This window comes from Schistocerca nitens, chromosome 11, assembly GCF_023898315.1.
Source record: "Schistocerca nitens isolate TAMUIC-IGC-003100 chromosome 11, iqSchNite1.1, whole genome shotgun sequence".
Lineage (NCBI taxonomy): Eukaryota > Metazoa > Arthropoda > Insecta > Orthoptera > Acrididae > Schistocerca > Schistocerca nitens.
The window spans coordinates 52,898,303-52,921,838 of NC_064624.1; the positions used below are offsets into that span (position 1 = coordinate 52,898,303).

General features: G+C 40.6%; 1 protein-coding gene across 2 annotated transcripts in view; it reads left to right on the plus strand.

Moving 5' to 3' along the window:
* Nucleotides 1-23,536, plus strand: part of LOC126213479 (poly [ADP-ribose] polymerase tankyrase-2-like) — a 236,945-nt gene that overhangs the window by 174,519 nt on the left and 38,890 nt on the right. Inside the window, exon 1 of one of the 2 annotated variants that reach the window (XM_049941255.1) lies at nt 7,659-7,763. The exons of the other annotated variant lie outside the window; for it this stretch is intronic. Coding sequence (XP_049797212.1) covers nt 7,724-7,763 — 40 coding nt within the window. The 5' untranslated portion in view covers nt 7,659-7,723. Of the gene's footprint in view, nt 1-7,658; nt 7,764-23,536 lie in introns of those variants that run through there. 2 annotated transcript variants of the gene reach the window in all.

Genomic DNA, 23,536 nt, shown 5'->3' on the forward strand with positions numbered 1-23,536 from the left:
TTGCGGGTTAACGAGGAGTCTTTTTTCCAAATGATTTATAAAGATGTCTGCTATGGTTCCAGATATACTGGAACCCATAGCCAGTCCATCTTTTTGCATATAACATTTATTGTTGAAAGAAAAATAATTATATTTCAGAACGAATTCTAACAGTTCGATGAATTCGACTATTTCTTGCTGAGACAGTGTTTTGTACTTAAGCAAATTTTCTGTGACGACCTTAACGGCCTCATTTACCGGCACATTCGCATAAATTTTCTCTGCCTCGTGATGACTGGGTGTTGCGTGATGTCCTTAGGTTAGTTAGGTTTAAGTAGTTCTAAGTTCTAGGGGACTGATGACCATAGATGTTAAGTCCCATAGTGCTCAGAGCCATTTGAACCACATTCGCATAAAGGTTTTTAATGTCTAGAGATACTAGGCGGGCCGTGTCAGCGAGTTTTAGCGAGTTTTAACAGGTTATTTTACTTTTTGTTATTCTGATTCTTACGAATTTATGGACAGCCCTGCAGGATTCATGGTGTCAGTGGACCAGCAGAGTCTACTCCAGTCACTAGTTTAGTCCATGCCATGTCATGTTACAGCACTTCCGCATGCTCGCGGGGATTCCGACGCTGTATTAGGCAAGTGTACCAGTTTCCTTGGCTTATCAGTGTATGATTTTTCGTTTTCAAAGAGTTCACTTCAGTTCATTTTCTCTTATGTTAGGCGACACTGAAAAACTTTCTGCCATAACGATGTTGAGGTTTTGTTACATTCAAAACTTAACCCTTCATTTTGAGTTGTCATTCTTTTTCATGAAGTAGGCTGTTATATACTAAGACCGTTAAGTGTCATGATATTAAATTGTGAAATGAAAGAAAAATAGTCAAAGGAGGCACGTGGCATTGACGGATGTATACGCATGTCACCAGCTCTAGGCCGAAGACGTAGGGCATTGACCCTGGAGATGACGCAATGCGGCCAAACAGGTGGAATCGTACTAGATGTAGGGTTGCAGGGGGAAGGAGGGGGGTGAGGATCATCATCATCATCATCATCAGTGTTCTGCGTAAAGGCAGGTTTTTACATGGTAGTTCTCCAGGCTGTCCGGTCTTCTGCCATCGTCTTCAGGTCCGCATAATTTCCTCTTCCCATTATGTCATCTATCATCCTGTATCTCCTTCTTTCTCTCAGTCTTCTCCCACAAACCAATCCTTCCAAAGCATCTGCTAGCAAGCACTCCCTTCTCAATGAATGTCCCAACCAGTTCTTTTTCCTTTCTCATACAACCTTCAGCAGACATCTTCTCTCACCAACCCTCTCCAATACTCTTTCATTACTCACTCTTTCCATCCAGCTTATTCTCTCCATTCTCCTCCACATCCACATCTCAAATGTTTCTAACCTTTTTTCATCCTCTCGTCTCAGTGTCCATGTTTCTGCCCCATATAGCGCCACGCTCCAGACAAAACATTTGCCAAGCCTTTTCCTTAGTCCTTTATGTAATTTGCCACATAAGTCTCCTCTTTCTGTTGAATGCCTCCTTCGATATGACAGTTCGAGTTTTCACCTCCTGGTGACATCTCAAGTCTTCAGTTATTGTGCTTCCGAGGTATTTAAATTCACTTACTTGGCTAATGGTAGATTGTCCTATTTTAATACTGGACAGTCTGCGTCTTGTACTGATGACCATACTCTTTGTTTTTGCTGTGTTTATTTGCATCCCATATTCCACACAAGCTTCATTCAGATCTTTGAGCATGGTATTCACTGTCCGCTCACTTTCTGCCACTAATACCATGTCATCAGCAAATCTTATACATTCTATTCTCTTTCCGCCAATACATATTCCTCTTTTCCCATCTAAGGTTTTCGCAATAATCTTTTCAAGGTATACGTTAAACAACAGTGGGGAAAGGCAACAACCTTGTCTAACACCTCGTCCAATGCTGCTTCCTTCCGACATTTCATTTCCAATCCTTATCCTTACTTTCTGGTGTAAATATAGATTCTGTATGGGTCGTCTCTCTTTCCAATCTACTCCTTTCCTCTTCAAGATATCCATCAGCTTGTTCCACTGAACTCTGTCAAACGCCTTTTCCAAATCTATGAAAACAGCAAAGATTTCTCTACCCTTTTCCATATATCTTTCTCCTTAGGAGGCCAGTAGCATCTCTTGTTCCTTTTCCTCTTCTAAATCCGAACTGCTCCTCTGCAATCCCTCTATCCAGCTTGCCAATCAACCTTCTATTCAACACTCTCAGCAAGACTTAGCTGCATGAGAAATTAGACTGATGGTCCGGTGCTCTTCACATTTTTTAGTGTTTCTCTTTTTCTCTATTGGTATCATAACTGTTGCAGCGAAGTCCTCAGGCCATTCCCCTTTGTCATATCTCGTTACAGAGGTAGACTATTTCTTTTCTTGCCTTGTTTCCCAGACTCTTGAACAGTTCTGCTGGCAAATCATCTATTCCACATGCCTTCCTATTCTTCATCTCCTTCAGCGCCTTTTCTACTTCTACTTCTGCTTCCAAGATGGTAAAACCCTTTCCATCTTCCGGCACATATTGCTCCGCTTCAACCTTAATTTCGCTTTGCATTTCATCCCCCTTATACAGACATTCAATATATTCTTGCCATCTGTTCAAAACCTCCTGTGGTTCTTCTGCTAGAGTACCACCCGCTCTTTCTATTTCCATGTTATTCCTCTTTCTTTTACGTTCAAAAACTATCTAACTATCCAGTCTATACATCATTTCATACTTTCCCTCTCTCTCCATTTTCTCTATTTCGTCGCAAGGGAGGGAAATATGGAACAGCGTGGCTGACGCACATGTGGAGCTCGCAATTTCCTTGGTGCCCCACTAGGCCTGAGCGGGTTTTCCACGCGCGTGTGTGACGTAATTTACGCAGAAGTCAAGGCACTGGTCGGTGCTGGCCACCCGGATGCGTTACTGGTGCAGCGTGGAGCGTAGGGAAATCCCGTCAGTGGTGCGTCTGTGAAAGTTGTGGCAACATCTCGTCGTAGCTAGTTCAGTATACAGTTGTTAGTTTCGTTCGCTGCGCACGCCCATTCTAGATCTGTTTCATACCTTTTTTGAACTCTGAACTTCTGTTTCTTTTCGTATTCTATTCAGCATGCGTGACCGGTAATTAAACTGTATTTAATAATTTCGTAAATTACATATAATTACGTGGTATGTAATACATACATCTTTCAGGTAACAAAACAGCATATCAGCTTACTTCACTATGTCAATAAACCGCAGAAGACATTCTTCTAAAAAGGCAAGATTTTTTTATTACACATGCAAAGGAAGTGGCCAGTTTCTGTCTTTATTTGATTCAAGGTAAAAGAGCATGGTCAATGTTCTACAGTTGGCTAAACGAGAGGTTTTGCAGAATCACGAAAATTACAATTGTGTGAGAATTCTGTTACGAATAAAAACTCTGTACTCCTGGGTGGAGGCAAGCCCCCCTCTTCGTCCCCTCCATTGTAATGTTGATGCATTAAGTTGTTTTGAAAGCGGTGCTGATATTCAAGACAGTAAAATCGGGTTAAAAGCTGTGGGCTATCTGGGGAAGTTAACCTTGCATTACTGACCAACTGTTCCACCAGGTATCCAGTCTAGCTTACCAAATTCCCAACCAGACTAACATTAATTATAATCTTTTAATAGTCATCTTACAACAACCGGTGATACATATATAAAACTGGTGCCTTATTTAGTATTGTGAAAATGTGAGTTTGTAATCTTACAGAACACCTCAAATATGGAGCCAAGACTGGGAGACTGCATACAACATTGCATTCATAAAATAACACACGGCAAATATTGAAACATATGCAAGAGGAAATTAACTACAACCAACCGATTCAATTTTCACCCAAAGAAGTTACGTTCGTAGCGCAATCCTGTCCGTCATGAAATTACCACACACTGGTATACTAAATTCATACTAACTCTCTGTGAAATCTTCCCCAAAAAGAATAGCTGAGGGCTACTTTGATGATTACACCACATGCTTCACGTGGTCAACTTGGTTTACACAAAGAGTGTAACTCCACAACAATTTTGATAATTAAAATAAATTACACCGAAACGCAATTTACAAAAAACCTCGAGCTGGTTACTATCGTCTTACTATTAACCTGATGGGTCAAACAATTGTATAAGCATGTGGTACTGGTCTCACAAAGTACACCCCACGTGGGTTGAACATAAAGAAAAGTTGCTATATTGAAAAATATTGTCAAGACGAGACGTTATAATCTCACGCACATTCCCATTTAAGATTGATGATCTTAGAGTTACTGATAAACACGTGGTTCGACTTTACTCACAAAGTAGTCACAAAGCAACTACTGGAAGACGGCTTCAATTTTGATGACACGCTGACATGCATATAGAACAAAAGGGAATAATAGCGGCAAAAGTATCAGAGATTGTTGAGTTGATTACTTTTGCTCCCTTCAAGGACGTGTACCACAATATCGTTGCGCTAAATTCCTCGAATGAAGACTAGTTTTCTTAGTCTAAAAATGGAATTGTTGACATTTTATTCTTGAATACATTTCAGTGTACACTGTTTATAGATACTACTAAAATATTTACTGTCAGTGCTCGCAAATGGCTCTGAGCACTATGGGACTTAACATCTGTGGTCATCAGTCCCCTACAACTTAGAACTACTTAAACCTAACTAACCTAAGGACATCACACACATCCATGCCCGAGGCAGGACTCGAACCTGCGACCGTAGCGGTCACGCGGTTCCAGACTGAAGCGCCTAGAACCGCACGGCCACACCGGCCGGCAGTGCTCGCAAAGATCTGACTTCTGTTTCTGTCAGACTATCCCACCTTTCTGCCAAAACGACTGCTGTAACTGCTCACCACAACTCTCTCTCTCTCTCTCTCTGTTTGTATACTCTTCGTCCCGTGTGTCGTACATACATGCGTGTTTCTGCGCTTCCATAATAATTAGTTCGCTGTCCAGACAACCCATTTCGGTACGTCATATAAAGCACAACGATAAGGCTGCAGTGAAGTCAGCAAACCGAACGTCGAACTGCCGAGTTCCCACCTGCCACAAGCAACACCTGCGTACAGGGTGTTCCACAAAGTTATACAGACTATTCCGCTTGTCGTATCAGTGGCGATACATTGCGCAGACACGTCTGCACTGTCTTACTTTTGTACTAAACACGTTTAATTATACGAAATGCGGTAATTACTAATGGAAATAATGAAAAAACACACGCGAACGGAATGTAGGTAAATCACCGATTGCTTGCTGTACTTGCTATGCAGGCAACAGATTCTTACAAGGGAACCTCCCCATCGCACCCCCCCTCAGATTTAGTTATAAGTTGGCACAGCGGATAGGCCTTGAAAAACTGAACACAGATCAATCGAGAAAACAGGAAGAAGTTGTGTGGAACTATGAAAAAAATAAGCAACATATACAAACTGAGTAGTCCATGCGCAAGATAGGCAACATAAAGGAGAGTGTGAGCTGACGAGCGCCGTGGTCCCGTGATTAGCGTGAGCAGCTGCGGAACGAGAGGTCCTTGGTTCAAATCTTCTCTCGGGTGGAAGTTTTAATTTTTTATTTTCAGGTAATTATCAAAGTTCAGGCACTCACACATAATCAACTTCGCTCTCCAAAATTCCAGGACATGTTCAGATTTGCTTGGACATATACAGAATTTGACGATCTACGCACGGAAACATTTGAAAACGTAAAAAACATATGTTTTGACAGAGCACAGGGAAAACTGTGCGACTCTGAAACTGTTGCATTCATTTGTTGCAGTTTATGTGACAAACTCTTATGTTTTCATCACTTTTTTTTGGAGTGATTATCACATCCACAGGAAAACCTAAATCGGACAGGGTAGAAGAATCTTTTTACCCATTCGCCAAGTGTGCAAGTTAGGTGGGTCGACAACATATTCCTGTCATGTGACGCACATGCCGTCACCAGTGTCGTAAAGAATATATCAGACGTGTTTTCCTGTGGAGGAATCGGTTGACCTATGACCTTGCGATCAAATGTTGTCGGTTCCTATTGGAGAGGCACGTCCTTTCGTCTACTAATCGCACGGTTTTGCGGTGCGGTCGCAAAACACAGACACTAAACTTATTACAGTGAACAGAGACGTCAGTGAATGAACGGACAGATCGTAACTTTGCGAAAATAAAGAAAGTAAAATTTTCACTCGAGGGAGGATTCGAACCTTTCGTTCCGCAGTTGCTGACTCTAACCACGAGACCACGGCGCTCATCAGCTATTATTGTCCTTTATGTTACCTATCTTCCACATTGCTCAGTTTGTATATTTTGCTTATTTTTTCATAGTTCCACACAACTTCTTCCTGTTTTCTCGATTAATCTGTGTTCAGTTTTTCAAGACCTATCCACTGTTTCAATTTATAACCAAATATGAGGGGGGTGCGATGGGGAGGTTCCCTTGTTAGTCATCCAAACCCGCCGCTCTAGCTCAGAGTAAATATCTCTGGAGTGAGCATTGCGTTCTGCGCATGTTGTCAACTTTAAACCAGGATTGTCACGTGTTTTCGGGACTTCGCTGTGCGTGTGTGCTTTCCTCAGCGTTTTAAGTTTATATTATCAAGAGTTTTTGTTGTGTTTTCTGTAGTGGACTGACAAGGCAGCCAGTCCACAGAGACGGGTAGCCGAAAGGGCACACGTACACACACGCCGACTGGCGCGAAGTCTGGAACAGGATTCGTAATGAATGTGATAAAGAAAAGAACGTAGCTACTAGAACACTTAACTTTTATATCGTCCTTTGGTATACAGCATTCTTGATGATACAAGTGAGACTATCTTGAGATACATGCAATGGTACAAATGGCGCCTTGCTAGGTCGTAGCCATTAACTTAGCTGAAGGCTATTCTAACTGTCTCTCGGCAAATGAGAGAAAGGCTTCGATCAGTGTAGTCGCTAGCAACGTCGTCGTACAACTGGGGCGAGTGCTAGTACGTCTCTCGAGACCTGCCTTGTGGTGGCGCTCGGTCTGCGATCCTGACAGTGGCGACACGCGGGTCCGACATGTACTAATGGACCGCGGCCGATTTAAGCTACCACGTAGCAAGTGTGGTGTCTGGCGGTGACACCACATTTTCACCGTTTGTTGACAGTGTAAAAACGATGGTGAATTACTGTTGTTGCTACGGATGCAAAGAAAAATATGCGAAAGGGGGGATAGTACCTTCTCATGGGTACTATGTTTAAAAAATTCGAGACGCATTATAATTAAGGCTTTGATTCTACTATTTTCTACGATTTTATGACTATATAAGAGATATTACGGCTCGTACAAAAGCATTCAAAGAATCGCTTCCTCTCGTAAATTTGCTAGTGGAGCAGGAAAGGGAATGGTTAGTTGTTTCAGCAAATACTATCCTGCATGCATTTATCAGTGACTTGTCGGTTATGTATATAGATTTGAAAGACGGGAGACAGATAAAATCAATAGAGTGGGAGTCTGTAATTGTCTTCGTATAATATGTATGTCCAAACCTTTTATTTACTATAACGTTACAGTAGGAGACCATGTTAAGTGTGTCTAGAACATGGAGAATGATTATGTGTGATTTATATTTTAGTTTCCCGAAGGATGAACAATGAGTAAAGACGTGGCTCCAGAAAATGAGGAGTAATTTTGTCCCCACAAAATATTCCAAAGTATGTTCAAAACACTTTGAAGAGGAATGTTTAGAAAGACAAAAATTTGGACGTGTGTGGCTGAAGGTAGATGCTATACCAACTATTTTTAATTTTCCACAGCACCAACTACCAATTTCTGCATTCAGCTTAAATACATTTTCTGCACAAATCAAATAAACACAATAGTGTAGGTAATCAAAGTACACATTCATCTTCTTTGTGTATTTTACCTTCAATTTATTTTCTTCGCCATTTGATTAAGAAGCGTAAAATAGTAGTAAACATGTCCCCAAACTCTTTCATTTGTGTCACTTTCCACTTCCCTTAATGTTGTTACATACGTTGATTGTTACATGACCAGCTGTATTTGCTTTACAGCACATTTATTCTCCGATCGCCCTTTTTCCCCCTTCTTACTCAGTCTACTATTTATTTAATAAACTGGGAGCAAGTACGTAAAATGCGTTAAATAAACACTTCAAAGTGTCACCAGTAAGAAAAATTGTGCTTTAGGTCGCATAAATGAGAAAATAAATACGCAGAAATAGCAGAAAAAAGGACGAATTAGCAGGGATAAAATCACTAATGTGAGGCATAGGTACACTTCTGCGAATGGTTCATCCAACAATGTGTCAATCCTCATTTCAGTGTAAATGTTCTCTTTACGGACAAGGCTTCATTCCAACGTGATCAAATTGTAAATTTTCACAATCAACATGTGTGGGCTGACGAGACTCCGCACGCAATTGTGCAATCACGTCATCAACATCGTTTTTCTGTGAACGTTTGGGCAGGTATTGTTGGTGATGTCTCGATTGGGCCCCATGTTCTTCCACCTACGCTCAATGGAGCACGTTATCATGATTTCATACGAGATACTCTACCTGTGCTGCTAGAACATGTGCCTTTACAAGTGCGACACAACATGTGGTTCATGCACGATGGAGCTCCTGCACATTTAAGTCGAAGTGTTCGTGCGCTTCTCAACAACAGATTCGGTGACCGATGGATTGGTAGAGGCGGACCAATTCCGTGGCCTCCACGCTCTCCTGACCTCAACCCTCTTGACTTTCATTTATGGGGGCATTTGGAACCTCTTGTCTACGCAACCCCGGTACCAAATGTAGACACTCTTCGTGCTCGTATTGTGGACGGCTGTGATACAATACGCCGTTCTCCAGGGCTGCATCTGCGCTTCAGGGATTCCATGCGACGGAGGGTGGATGCATGTATCCTCGCTAACGGAGGACATTTTGAACATTTCCTGTAACAAAGTGTTTGAAGTCACACTGGTACGTTCTGTTGCTGTGTGTTTCCATTCCGTGATTAATGTGATTTGAAGAGAAGTAATAAAATGAGCTCTAACATGGAAAGTAAGCGTTTCCGGACATGTCCACATAACATATTTTCTTTCTTTGTGTGTGAGGAATGTTTCCTGAAACTTGGCCGTACCTTTTTGTAACACGCTGTATAAAATGCCGTATCATACCGAAAACTATCAAAAATCGAGTGCATCTGAATTGCGACACCTATCGCAAAGATAGCTGGCTTATTCCCGGTATCAAATGGATACTGTTAAAATGTCTGCGCAACATATATAAATAATCCACGACACGTACGAAAAGAATCCGTCTGTACTAGGGATGTAGTGACATTCGAAATATACAGGTCGCTATGCGGACAAACACACGACGTCCCGAGAACACGTGATCAGGCCGGCAATGTATGTTGACAACACAAAATCTGTTCTGTGCATGTGAATGCTCACTCCAGAGATATTTACTCTATGTTCTTGCTGGAAGGCTGACGGATTATAAAAACTCAGCGCGTTTCTTTTTCGTGTGACCAGTGTCCAGCGTGAAAAACACGCCGACAAAATGCAACCTAGCGCGTGCGCGCCGCGTGACCGCAGAAGTCTGCAGGCAGCAGCAGCGTGCAGATGGCGTCCTCTGACCAGCCCCACTCAACAGGCAGTAGTGGTCTAGAATGGCGGAGTGAATTACGTCACAGACGCGCGTAAACAACACGCTCCTGTGGCAGTGGCACACCGTAGAGTGGTCTCAGGAGCGGAAGTGTATACTTAGTTTGTCATAAGAATAAAGCGTATGGAAACAAAATACAAATGCGATGATTGGTCAGCAGCAATAGCACATGTGTACTGGTGCGGTGTGTACCGTGTTGCGGCGTGTAGAATGTCTGTCTGTATGAATCCAACATTCCATTAGAACCACTGACAACCTTGGGAGAGCCAGTCCTGACAAAACTCTACCATCTGGTGAGCAAGATGTATAAGACAAGCGCAATACCCTCAGACTTCAAGAAGAATATAATAATTCCAATCCCAAAGAAAGCAGGTGTTGACAGATGTGAAAATTACCCAACTATCAGTTTAATAAGTCACAGCTGCAAAATACTAACACGAATTCTTTACAGACGATTGGAAAAACTGATAGAAGCCGACCTCGCGGAAGATCAGTTTGGATTCCGTAGAAATGTTGGAACACGTGAGGCAATACCGACCCTATGACTTACCTTAGAAGAAAGATTAAGGAAAGGCAACCCTACGTTTCTAGCATTTGTAGACTTAGAGAAAGCTTTTGACAATGTTGATTGGAATACTCTCTTTCAAATTCTGAAGGTGGCAAGGGTAGAATACAGAGAGCGAAAGGCTATTTACAATTTGTACCGAAACCAGACGGCAGTTAAGAGTCGAGGGACATGAAAGGGAAGCAGTGGTTGGGAAGGGAGTGAGACAGGGTTGTAGCCTATCCCCGATGTTATTCAATCTGTATATTGAGCAAGCAATAAAGGAAACAAAAGAAAAGTTCGGAGTAGGGATTAAAATCCGTGGAGAAGAAATAAAAACTTTGAGGTTCGCCGATGACATTGTAATTCTGTCAGAGACAGCAAAGGACTAGGAAGAGCAGTTGAACGGAATGGACAGTGTCTTGAAAGGAGCGTATAAGATGAACATCAACAAAAGCAAAACGAGGATAATGGAATGTAGTCGAATTAAGTCGGGTGATGCTGAGGGAATTAGATTAGGAAATGAGACACTTAAAGTAGTAAAGGAGTTTTGTTATTTGGGGAGCAAAATAACTAATAATGGTCGAAGTAGAGGGGATATAAAATGTAGACTGGCAATGGCAAGGAAAGCGTTTCTGAAGAAGAAAAATTTGTTAACATCGAGTATAGATTTAAATGTCAGGAAGTCGTTTCTGAAAGTATTTGTATGGAGTGTAGCCATGTATGGAAGTGAAACGTGGACGATAAATAGCTTAGACAAGAAGAGAATAGAAACTTTCGAAATGTGGTGCTACAGAAAAATCCTGAAGATTAGATGGGTAGATCACATAACTAATGAGGAGGTATTGAATAGAATTGGGGAGAAGAGGAGCTTGTGGCACAACTTGACTAGAAGAAGGGATCGGTTGGTAGGACATGTTCTGAGACATCGAGGGATCACCTCTTTAGTATTGGAGGGCACCGTGGAGGGTAAAAATGGTAGAGGGAGACCAAGAGATGAATGCACTAAGCAGATTCAGAAGGATGTAGGCTGCAGTAGGTACTGGGAGATGAAGAAGCTTGCACAGGATAGAGTAGCGTGGAGAGCTGCATCAAACCAGTCTCAGGACTGAAGACCACAACAACAACAACAACAACGACAACAACAACAACATGAATCGTGTTATTGTATTAATGTATTGTAAAGACATACACACGCTGTGAAATGTATCGTACGAATCTGATAAAGCTTGTTTGTCTACAGTAAATCTTTTGATGTGGGCCTACTTTATGATTGTTTGCGTGATGTTACGTGAAACTTTCAAAATATACGCTGAAAACGATTGCGAATATCTTGAATGTATTAAAATGCAGGTATATAGCTTTATCTCTGAACTGTCCTTAACCATGGGTGACATAAAAGTAGATAATCTTAGGTGTTGCGAAACAACTCAGATCACTTCAGAAAGGTAAGTCTTCCTGTCCAGATGGTATACCAATCAGGTTCCTTTCAAAGTATGCAGACACAATTGCGCCTTTCTTAGCAACCATATACAACCGCTCACTTGACGAAAGGTCTCTTCCTAAAGACTGGAACGTAGCACAGGTCACACCAATATTCAAGAAAGGAAATAGGAGTAACCCATATCACTGACCTCAATTTGCAGTAGGATTTTGGAGCGTATATTGTACTCTAACATTATGAACCACCTTGAAGAAAATGACTTATTGATACACAACTAACACGGATTCAGATTATATCGTTCTTGTGCAACACACTTTTTACTCCCATGAAGTAATGACTGCTGTCGACAAGGGATCTCAGATCGATTCCATATTCCGAGATTCCAGAAGGCTTTTTATACCGTTCCTCACGGGAGACTATTGATCAAATTGCATGCATATAGAGTATCGTCTCAGTTGTGTGCCTGGATTCGTGATTTCGTCTCAGAGAGGTCACAGTTCCTAGTGATAGACACTAAATCATCGAGTAGAACAGAAGTGATATCTGTCGTTCCGTAAGGTAGTGTCATGGGCCCTCTGCTGTTCCTGATTTACATACATGATCTAGGTGATAATCTGAGCAACCCCCTTAGATTGTTTGCAGATGATGCTGTAATTTACCGTCTAGTAAAATCATCAGACGATCAATTCCAATTACAAAATTATCTACAGAGAAGTTCTGTATGGTGCGAAAAGTGGTATTTAGCACTAAACAAAGAAAAGTGCAAGGTCATCCACATGGGTACTAAAAGAAATTCGATAAATTTTGGGTATACGATAAATCGCACAAATCTAAGGGCTGTCAATACGACTAAATACCTAGAAATTACAATTACGAGCAACTTAAATTGGAGAGACCACATAGATAATATTGTGGAGAAGGCGAAACAATGACTGCACTTTGTTGGCAGAACACTTAGAAGATGCGACAAACCCACTAAAGAGGTAGCCTACATTACACTTGTCCGTCCTCTGCTGGAATATTGCTGAGAGGTGTGGGATCCTTACCAGGTAGGATTGACGGAGGACAACGAAAAAGTGCAAAGAATGGCAGCCCGTTTCGTGTTATAGCGCAGTAGCGGTGAGAGTGTCACTGATATGATACGCGAGTTGGGGTGGCAGTCACTGAAACAAAGGCGGTTTTCTTTGCAGCGAAATCAGTTTACGAAATTTCAACCACCAACTTTCTCTTGCGATTGCGAAAATATTTTGTTGACACCCACCTACGTAGGGAGAATAATGATAGTGATAATAAAATAAGAGAAATCAGAACTCGAACGGAAAGATTTAGGTGTTCCTTTTTCCCACGCGCCATTCGAGAGTGGAATGGTAGAGAAGTAGTATGAAAATGGTTCGATAAACCCTCTGCCAGGCACTTAAGTGTGAAGTGCAGAGTAACCATGTAGATGCAGATGAAGCAGCATGCACATCCGTAATAGCAGTTATCTTTGGTGGTAAGATTATGTTAATTGTTCATCTGCTTTAGCAGAAAGTGCATCTCGCCTACAGCCAAAAGCTACAACCTAACGGTATTAAACTGTCTAGCATGAACAACTGTATGTACCATCTCGTAATATTTGAAACTTCTCTCGATAAGTATATGCTTTCTTTAAGTATTCATAAAACATCGTCTTTGCCACAGATCTATCAGCACACACACAAGCACGATGTTTCTATGTAAAATCCATTGAAATTAGGCAAAATACCTCTCCACTCTGACGGAGTATTATTAGTATTATTTTTTAAAAACAAGTGTGAGTTGAATGTTATTAATCAGTTCAGAAATACAGAGAAATAACGCTATCGGTCTTAAAATGGCCGACAACAATATGAATAGCATCTGTGTCTCTAGTGTGTTATTTAAAATATTCAGAGACTTCTTAGAGCGTAGGCTGGTGACGTTAGCAAATACTGCAATAAGAGAGTAGAAAATTAGGTAAAATCTCGTCTGTTGTTTGAAATTACCAAATTACACTTACAGCAATTACGTCCGGCCTCCAATACGCTCATGATACATCAGAAATCGAAGAAGAATTGAGAACAAAAAAAGTCGTCAGAGCATTTGTTCTAAGAATGATAATGATCATAGATAATAGTTTCGCATGTAACAGCTGTTTGTAGGTTATGACACATTTAACTAATATTTTTCGTAATATTTTTGGAAAGAAAGTTCATTGTCAGTTTTTGACCCTTTATAACTCATAAAGAAGGTTTTGATGGTAAATAAAGTCCACTTTCACGAAAGTTTATGGCAAGCAGTACACTGGTGTTATGCTCTCGGAAGAGGACCTATTTATGTGTTAGATATCTTGTTACCATGTTCCAGTAAATGAAGTTTTTAGGCATTCTAATGTATTACCTGCCATCAACGTTTTCCTCAACCACACTTTAGCTATGTAGTTTTTATTTAAAAAATCGTGTACAGTCACAGTCTTTGTACTGTTGTGCTCTGATTGTTGTGCTGTTAATACGCAGTGTCAAAATGACTGACGCTGCATCCTGTACCGCAGTGAAACACACGCGTGAAACACAGCTAAAAAGTAGCGAGAAACAGGTTGTTCTTCAAGTTTTTTTACATATTTAAAGAATGAACCAGCTTTGAAGTTTTCTGAGTTAGTATATTTATTAAAGTTAAGTGGGCTTTGAAAATATGATGTATAACTGAATCCGTAGCTTTGTAGAATGATAAAGCGATACAACCCATGAATCGACAGTGCAAATCTCCTTTCATTTTCCTTTTTTTCCACGCATTTTGGAATACCTAGATATTTTAAATGTATAATTCATCAGATATATGCTAATTAAGATATCTAATCATCATGTTATTGAAAAATGCACGTCTTTTTGTTTCTAACAATATACTGCATGCAAAATTATACCGTTCCGCTGCAATATGAACACAACAGAACACAAGTGATCTGGAGCAAAGTTAAGGGATTTGTCGCGATAAATAAGAAGACACTTAAGCTGCCACGAAGCTTATGTCACTGGTGAACGCTGGCGGAATAAAAAATGTCGTCTCATAAAAGAAGAGCGGAGAATGTGGCGTGTGGGTGGCTTCGTGGATTCCGTTGTTGATCGACTCGTTATCAACGTAGCAGATGACAGTTCTGGTACAAATACGTATTTCTCGGATTCGGATATGGAAGCAGTTCAGAGATTACCAGACGACAGACTGTAATTAATACCTTCAATGGCTTCAGTATGTAACTATACGGTGAAAGCCCTGCAATATGCTTTTGCGTTGCACATAGGTCGATCAGAAAAATTACGCCACGTTTATGTCAAGAATTTCCATCAGTCCTGTTTTTAATTACAATACTATGTTAGCTAAGAACGAGAGCATGTTATGCTTTCCGCCTGGTCCCCTAAGAAGCGTGCGGTATTGGTGGAGTTCTGACACATATTATTTCATTCTGCTTAAAAATTAAATAACATTCGTAACTACAATGTTTCTCTGTTCGTCTCTTTTTACGTGTTACCTGCAGGTTAGTCTGGACCAGCCGGCTGGTCACTGCCGTGGAAGTTAAATGCGCTGGTAAAGCTGGGTCGCCGTATTATCGCTCACTCGATATGCGCGTATCGCACGGTATAAAACGTACTATCGCAACTGACTATATTCGAGACGGCTTGGCTTCCACTCCACGTTAAACGAAATCCAATGAGTTCCCAGCAAACGCAGAATAATTCATGGTGTAATGTTTACATCAGATTTATTCTTATGATCAACACATTATATGGAAGGTCATTTATTTGTTTTTGCCATACGCTCCAACACAGTATTACTTTTGTAGTACATCATATTTAGTAAAATATGATATATGGCGTTTCAGTCTTCGATCGCTATTCTTTATTTTCAATTACCGGTTTCGGGCTAGCTGCCCATCTTCAGATCTGTTAGACAAAGTTAAAAATATAATTAATAAGAGAGATACAGTTCGTGATAGAAATATCTTAGTTTACAAAAGAAATTTTGGAACGTATTAAATGCCAAAATACCATATATTGTAGTTACAGAGTAACTTGTCCGTTCAGAACACTCGGTTCGCTGTCATAAGTAAAGTAAATTTCAATCTGTTAAAACCTTATATCGCAGTTTTTAAGAGTAACCTGATTGGTAACAGTAAAACGTGCCCTCTACCTATAATAATTGTGCATCTGTTATTATTTCACCGTATATATTAATGGCGAATATTCTTTTTAATAAAACAGTTTTTAAGGTAATAACATATGAATAATATTTTTTGAGTGGACCATGAAACGAAAAATTTACACTGATTTAAATTTCTTTACAAAGAAACATAAAATATAATTAAAATGTAGATATTCTTTCGAAAATGTGCGTTTCCTCTTCTTTGTTTTGATTGGTGGTGGAGAGAATTTCCCTACGTCAGAACGTATACAACGCCACGCCGAGTCCTCTTCCGCCGCGCCCAATTCACCTAACCGCCAGTACGCTGAGGGCCGTTCCGCTGCAGCTGTTTCTTACTGGAGCGTGCTGTTGCATTCAAGAATAATTATAGATAGAGGGCACTTTTTACTGTTACCAATCAGGTTTCTCTTAAAAACTGCGATATAAGGTTTTAACAGATTGAAATTTACTTTACTTTTTATGGTATGTTGGCAATTAATACGTTCCAAAATTTCTTTTTGTAAACTAAGATATTTCTATCACGAACTGTATCTCTCTTATTAATTACATTTTAAACTTTGTCTAACAGATCTGAAGCCTGAAACGCCATATTTTATTTAATGACCGATCGCGGAATCCCCATTCAGACAATCATGTCTAGTTTTGACTTCATATTTAGGTTTAATTTTTATCCAAGATGTGTCGTGGTTAAGACCAAGCTTAATGAATTATGAACATGTGAATGAGAGCATACGGTTATATCGATAACACTGTGTCTGATACGCTTCATATCGTTTTCAAGGTTTTTTTTTTTTATTCTGATGTGGAAACTAATGATGCATAAATAATGTGAGCAGCTGTATGCCACATAAACTTTTGTGACAGAAAAATGTTTCCTTTAGCTTTGACAAATGATATAATTATTCATATGTCCAGATAGTGTATTTAGTCTCAGCAGAAGTGATCTGTCGTCTGGCGAGTTGCCTGCCTTTCCCATTACAACTTCCTTTGCGCGTCTCCGTCGTTGCTGAGTTCGCGGCACACACATTAAATTCCATCTGCTGTTAATTAATCATGGTCACATATCATAGAGTAAATATCTCTGGAGTGAGCATTGCGTTCTGCGCATGTTGTCAACATTAAACCAGGATTGTCACGTGTTTTCGGGACATCGCTGTGCGTGTGTGCTTTCTGCAGCGTTTGAAGTTTATAATATCAAGAGTTTATGTTGTGTTTTACCGTTTGTTGATAGTGTAATAGCGATGGTGAGTTACTGTTGTTGCTACGGATGCAAAGAAAAATATGTGATCGGAGGGATAGTAATTTTCATGGGTACATACCATGTAGCTCTAATTATAGTTATCATATTAGTAAGACACACTGTATATGTTTAAAAATTTCGAGACGCATTATAATTAAGGCTTGATTCTGTAGACCTTTTTTTCTACGATTTTATGACTATATAATAGCTATTACGGCTCGTACAAAACCTTACAAACAATCGCTTCGTCTCGTAAATTCGATAGTGGAACAGGAAAGGCAATGGTTAGTTGTTTCAGCAAATACTATCCTCCATGCATTTATCAGTGACTTGTCGATTATGAATATAGATTACTCACTCTACTACTTATTTAATATACTGAAAGCAAGTACGTAAAATGCGTTAAATAAATACTTCAAAGTGTCACCAGTAAGAAAAATTGTGCTTTAGGTCGCAAAAACGAGAAAACAAATACACAGAAAAAGCAAAAAAAGGACGAATTAGAAAGGATATAATCGCTAATGTGTGGCAAATTCGGTGTTTTTCGGACACTTGCAAAAGTACTGTCAAGTCGTTTTGCAAGACTATCGCTGCAAAAATGTACGTCAGTCTCTGTAGTACTATACAGTGCCGTATCATACCGGAAACTACCAAAAAACGAGTGCATCTGAATTGTGACACCTACCGCAAAGATAGCTGGTTTATTCCCGGTATCAAATGGATACTGTTAAAATGTATAAATAATCCAATACACGTGCGAAAAGAATCCGTCAGTACTAGGGATGTAGTGACATTCTAAATATACAGGGCGCTATACGGACAAACACACGACGTCCCGAGAACACGTGACCAGGCCGGCAATTATGTTGACAACACAAAATCTGTTATGCGCATGTGAATGCTCACTCCAGTGATATTTACTCTATGGCGCATATGTACGAAGGTCATCCACAAAGTAAATTCCGTTTCTATTTCTGTCCGCGGCAGCGCTACGATCGCAGTTCCGAACATGCGCGGCAGTTACTCTGACTCAAGGAGAAGACATGTCCGCCATTTTCAGATCGCTGCTGCCGGCGTGTGCTTTGTAGTGCTTCTTTATGAAGTCAGCCGTAATTGAAAATGCCGCCGCGTGTGAAATCAGACCTGTGATTCGTTTTCTAAATGCAAAGAAAGTTAAACCAAAGGAAATTCATCGGCTAATCTGCGAAGTTCACGGACAATATGCTATGGGTGATTCAGTGGTTAGAAGATGGATCAGACTGAAGGTTATTTAAAAGGGAAGTTGGAACTGAAGCTAAATCGGCTGTGATTGGCTGGCGCAGTGATGTCACTGTAGGAGCAAAGCGAGGCAGTGGCTACCGCAGAGAGCGACTCTTACTAAAGACAGGCAACTTCTTAGAACAGCAATAAGTACTCAGGAAATTATTTGAAACAGTTCATTTGCCTGTTTTCATGTTTGTAGTGGAAGAAGAATGCCACTGCCTGAATTTCCGCTTATGTACTGATGTTGCTTTCTGCATTTTATGCTTCGTATTGAGGCAATACTGACCCTGCAACTATCTTAGAAAATAGATTAAGGAAAGGCAAACCTATGTTTCTAGCATTTGTAGACTCAGAGAAAGCTTTTGACAATGTTCACTGGAATACTCTCTTTCAAATTCTGGAGGTGGCAGGGGTAAAATACAGGGAGCGAAAGGCTATTTACAATTTGTACAGAAATCAGACGGCAGTTACAAGAGTCGAGGGACATGAAAGGGAAGCAGTGGTTGGGAAGGGAGTGAGACAGGGTTGTAGCCTCTCCCCGAAGTTATTCTATCTGTATATTGAGCAAGCAGTTAAGGAAACAAAAGAAAAATTCGGAGTAGGAATTAAAATCCGTGGAGAAGAAATAAAAACTTTGAGGTTTGCCTATGCATTGTAATTCTGTCAGAGACAGCAAAGGACCTGGAAGAGCAGTTGAGCAGAATGGAGAGTCTTGAAAGGAGGGTATAAGATGAACATCAACAACAGCGAAACGGGGATAATTGAATGTAGTCGAATTAATCGGGTGATGCTGAGGGAATTAGATTACAAAATGAGACGCTTAAAGCAGCAAATGAGTTTTCCTATTTCGGGAGCAAAATAACTGATGATGGTCGAAGTAGAGAAGATATAAAATGTAGACAGGCAAAGGCAAGGAAAGCATTTCTGGAGAAGAGAAATTTTTTAACATCGAGTATAGATTTAAGCGTCAGGGAATCGTTTCTGAAAGTATTTGTATGGAGTGTAGCCTTGTATGGAAGTGAAACGTGGACGATAAACAGTTAGGAAAAGAAGAGAATAGAAGCTTTCGAAATGTGGTGCCACAGAAGAATGCTGGAGATTAGGTGGGTAGATCACATAACTAATGAGGAGGTATTTAACAGAATTAAGGAGAAGAGAAATTTGTGGCACAGCTTGACTAGAAGCAGGGATCGGTTGGTAGGACATGTTCTGAGGCATCAAGGGATCACCAATTTAGTATAGGAGGGCAGCGTGGAGGGTAAAAATCGTAGAGGGAGACCAAGAGATGAATACACTAAGCAGATTCAGAAGGATTTAGGTTGCTGTAGGTACTGGGAGATGAAGAAGCTTGCACAGGATAGAGTAGCGTAGAGAGCTGCATCAAAGCAATCTCTGGACAGAAGACCACAACAACAACAACAACAACAACATTGAGGAACCGCATACGAATGAAAAGTCGTGTTCTGACATGTACTGAAGAAAACTCCGGGTATTTAGTTTAGACAGCAGTGCACATTGTTTCCACTATATTATTTTCCTTGGAAATACTATCCAATCCATTAAATTCATTAAAAATTAGTTCAAACTGAGACATCTTTTGTAGCCACTCATCTGTTGGAACTGTAAGCTCACCGCGAGATAAGGCTTCATTCCAACCATAATTTTCATTTGTTGGAGGACTTAAAATATCACCAGAAGGCGTTCCCAGTGTGTTGTCACAGTTCTTTGCACGATATACAATGTAGCCAGCCAGGTAACGGAATCCTTCTGCAGAGCAGGATTTTGGAACATATATTGTGTTCGAACATTACTTCGAAGAAAACGGTCTATTGGCTCAAATGGCTCTGAGCACTATGGGACTTAACATCTGTGGTCATCAGTCCCCTTGAACTTAGAACTACTTAAACGTAACTAACCTAAGGACATCACAAACATCCATGCCCGAGGCAAGATTCGAACCTGCGACCGCAGCGGTCACGCGGTTCCAGACTGAAGCGCCTAGAACCGCACGGCCACACCGGCCGGCCAAAACGGTCTATATACACACAGACAACATGGGTTTAGAAAACATCGTTCCTGTGAAACACAGCTAGCTCTTTATTCACATGAAGCGTTGAGTGCTATTGACAACGGATTTCAGATCGATTAGGTATTTCTGGATTTCCGGAAGGCTTTTGACACTGTACCACACAAGTGGCTCGTAGTGAAATTGCGTGCTTATGGAATATCGTCACAGTGACTGGAGTTGTGATTTCCTGTCAGAGGGGTCACAGTTCGTAGTAATTCACGGAAAGTCATCGAGTAAAACAGAAGTGATTTCTGGCGTTCCCCAAAGAAGTGTTTTAGGCCCTTAGCTGTTCCTTATCTATATGAACGATTTGGGAGACAATCTGAGCAGCCGTCTTCGGTTGTTTGCAGATGACGCTGTCGTTTATCGACTAATAAAGTCATCAGAAGATCAAAACAAACTGCAAAACGATTTAGGAAAGATATCTGAATGGTGCGAAAAGTGTCAGTTGACCCTAAATAACGAAAAGTGTGAGGTCATCCACATGAGTGCTAAAAGGAACTCGTTAAAACTTCGGCTACACGATAAATCAGTCTAATCTAAAAGCCGTTAATTCAACTAAATACCTAGGTATTACAATTATGAACAACTTAAATTGGATGGAACACATAGAAAATGTTGTGGGGGAGGCTGTTGTGCGTTTTACTGGCAGGACACTTAGGAAATGTAACAGACCTACTAAGGAGACTGCCTACACTACGCTTGTCCGTCCTCTTTTAGAATACTCCTACGTGGTGTGGGATCCTTACCGGATAGGACTGACGGAGTATAACGAAAAAGTTGAAACAAAGGTAGCACGTTTTGTATTATCGCGAAATATTGGAGAGAGTGTCACAGAAATAATAGGCCTACAGGATTTGGTCTGGACATCATTAAAAGAAAGGCGTTTCTTGTTGGGACGGAATCTTCTCTCGAAATTCCAGTCACCAACTTTCCCCTCCGAATGCGCAAATATTTTGTCGACACCGACCTACATAGGTAGGAACATTCACCACGATAAAATAAGGGAAATCAGAGCTCGTACGGAAAGATATAGGTGTTCATTCTTCCCGCGCGCTGTACGAGATTGGAATAATAGAGAATTGTGAAGGTGGTTCGATGAACCCTCTGCCAGGCACTTAAGTGTGAGTTGCAGAGTATCCATGTAGATGTAGATGTAGATCCCTCTTTGAGAGCAGATCCTTCTGGTGCAGGTTAAAGAGGAAAAGTAATATCTTGTAGTTTTTTTACACCTTCTATCATTTGCAGTGCTTCGCTCATGTCGGGAAAAATTCCTGTGAACAGATGTGACGTCAAAAATCCGTCACACTCATCTGCCTCTACTGATGTGTCAATTGACAGAGGAATATCATGAGAATTGTGGCCCAGCAGTAACAGCCGTAATCGATATTTTACTTCTGTTGGAGAAGGGTTCAAACGCAAATGACCAATTGCTCTGATCTGTGAGAAAAATTTTTCCAGTGCATCGTGGTTCAATCTTACAGTTAAAATATGTGTCATTTGTAGTGGCTGAAGGTCTGAAAACAGTCCAAATAATGACCGAAAAGTTGCCATTATGCCTTTCTGGAATGGGAGCAAGTGATTTGTATTGCTTATGCGCATTTTTTCGGCGCACGTGTACAGTTATGTTAATATTCTTTCTTGAACATCCTTATGTATCCCATAACCACATGATACCGCATTCTTGTTGTATATCCGAGCATTCGGAATGTCAAATGCGTTGTTTACTAACTGAAAAAAATTTGCTGCTTCCTCTTCTTCAGGCATTAGGTAGTTTATGGCTTTACCTGCGGTACTCGAAAAAAGTGGCATTACCAAATAAACCCTTTGAAGCTCTCTCCCCTTAACACTGAGGTGAAGCTGTGACAGTTTAGGACACAACTTTATTTCACTCCTATCTAATGCGAGCAGTCTTTCTATAATAGATTTATTAACAATTTTCCCATTTGGAAGCTTTGGTCCGTCATCCAGAAAGCGGTTCCTCATTAACTTAAACGAATGTGGGACATCTGAAAACATCCAGATTCGTTTCTTTTCATACTGCGGATTGGAAAAGCAGAAATTAGTTTCTGTCACATTAAAAGCTTTCCACACAGATCGATTTGTTGTTCCGGCGCGCGCGCGGTTTTTTGTCAATACCGATAAGTGGACTTTCTTTAGTTGCAAAACATCTGTGAGTACACCAGGAAAGCATCTGAAAGAGCGTGACGTCCATCTCTTAACTGTTGACAGTCCTGGAAGTGGGAAACCGACCTGATTCCTTAAAAACAAATAACACTTCCTAGACACAGCAGGAAGTGTAACCGCTTTACAAATATCTTCCCTTTGGCACTTTGCTCGTTTCTTCCCACTCAACAAGCAGTTTTTGAAAACAATTTGCCTAATATTTAAGTTAGTTTCTCCTGCACTTGCTTCTTTTGACATTTATTTGATATTTTATTTTATCACACAAGCTTTCACTTCGAGTTTCAAGCACTTCTCACTATACCTGGGGTTTGTACACATAGCTGTCAGTCTGCGGTTCCTGTATTCTAATTCTTCTATACGTTTACAGAGTTCGCCTATGTGTTTACTATCAGTGTCACAGTCATCTGTCCCTGTTGACTGGTCTATTTTTCTTTTTTACGGAGACACACTAGCCAGGTGCATTTTTCATTGTCTTTCTTGCCTGCAACCTGTCTGCCCTGTTGTTGTGGTCTTCAGTCCTGAGACTGGTTTGATGCAGCTCTCCATGCTACTCTATCCTGTGCAAGCTTCTTCATCTCCCAGTATTTACTGCAACCTACATCCTTTTGAATCTGTTTAGTGTGTTCATCTCTTGGTCTCCCTCTACGATTTTTACCATCCACGCTGCCCTCCAATACTAAAGTGGTGATCGCTTGATGCCTCACAACATGTCCTACCAACCGATCCCTTCTTCTGGTCAAGTTGTGCCACAAACTTCTCTTCTCCCCAATTCTATTCAATACCTCCTCATTAGTTATGTGATCGACCCATCTAATCTTCAGCATTCTTCTGTAACACCACATTTCGAAAGCTTCTATTCTCTTCTTGTGCAAACTATTTATCGTCCATGTTTCACTTCTATACATGGCTACACTCCATACAAATACTTTCTGCCCTAT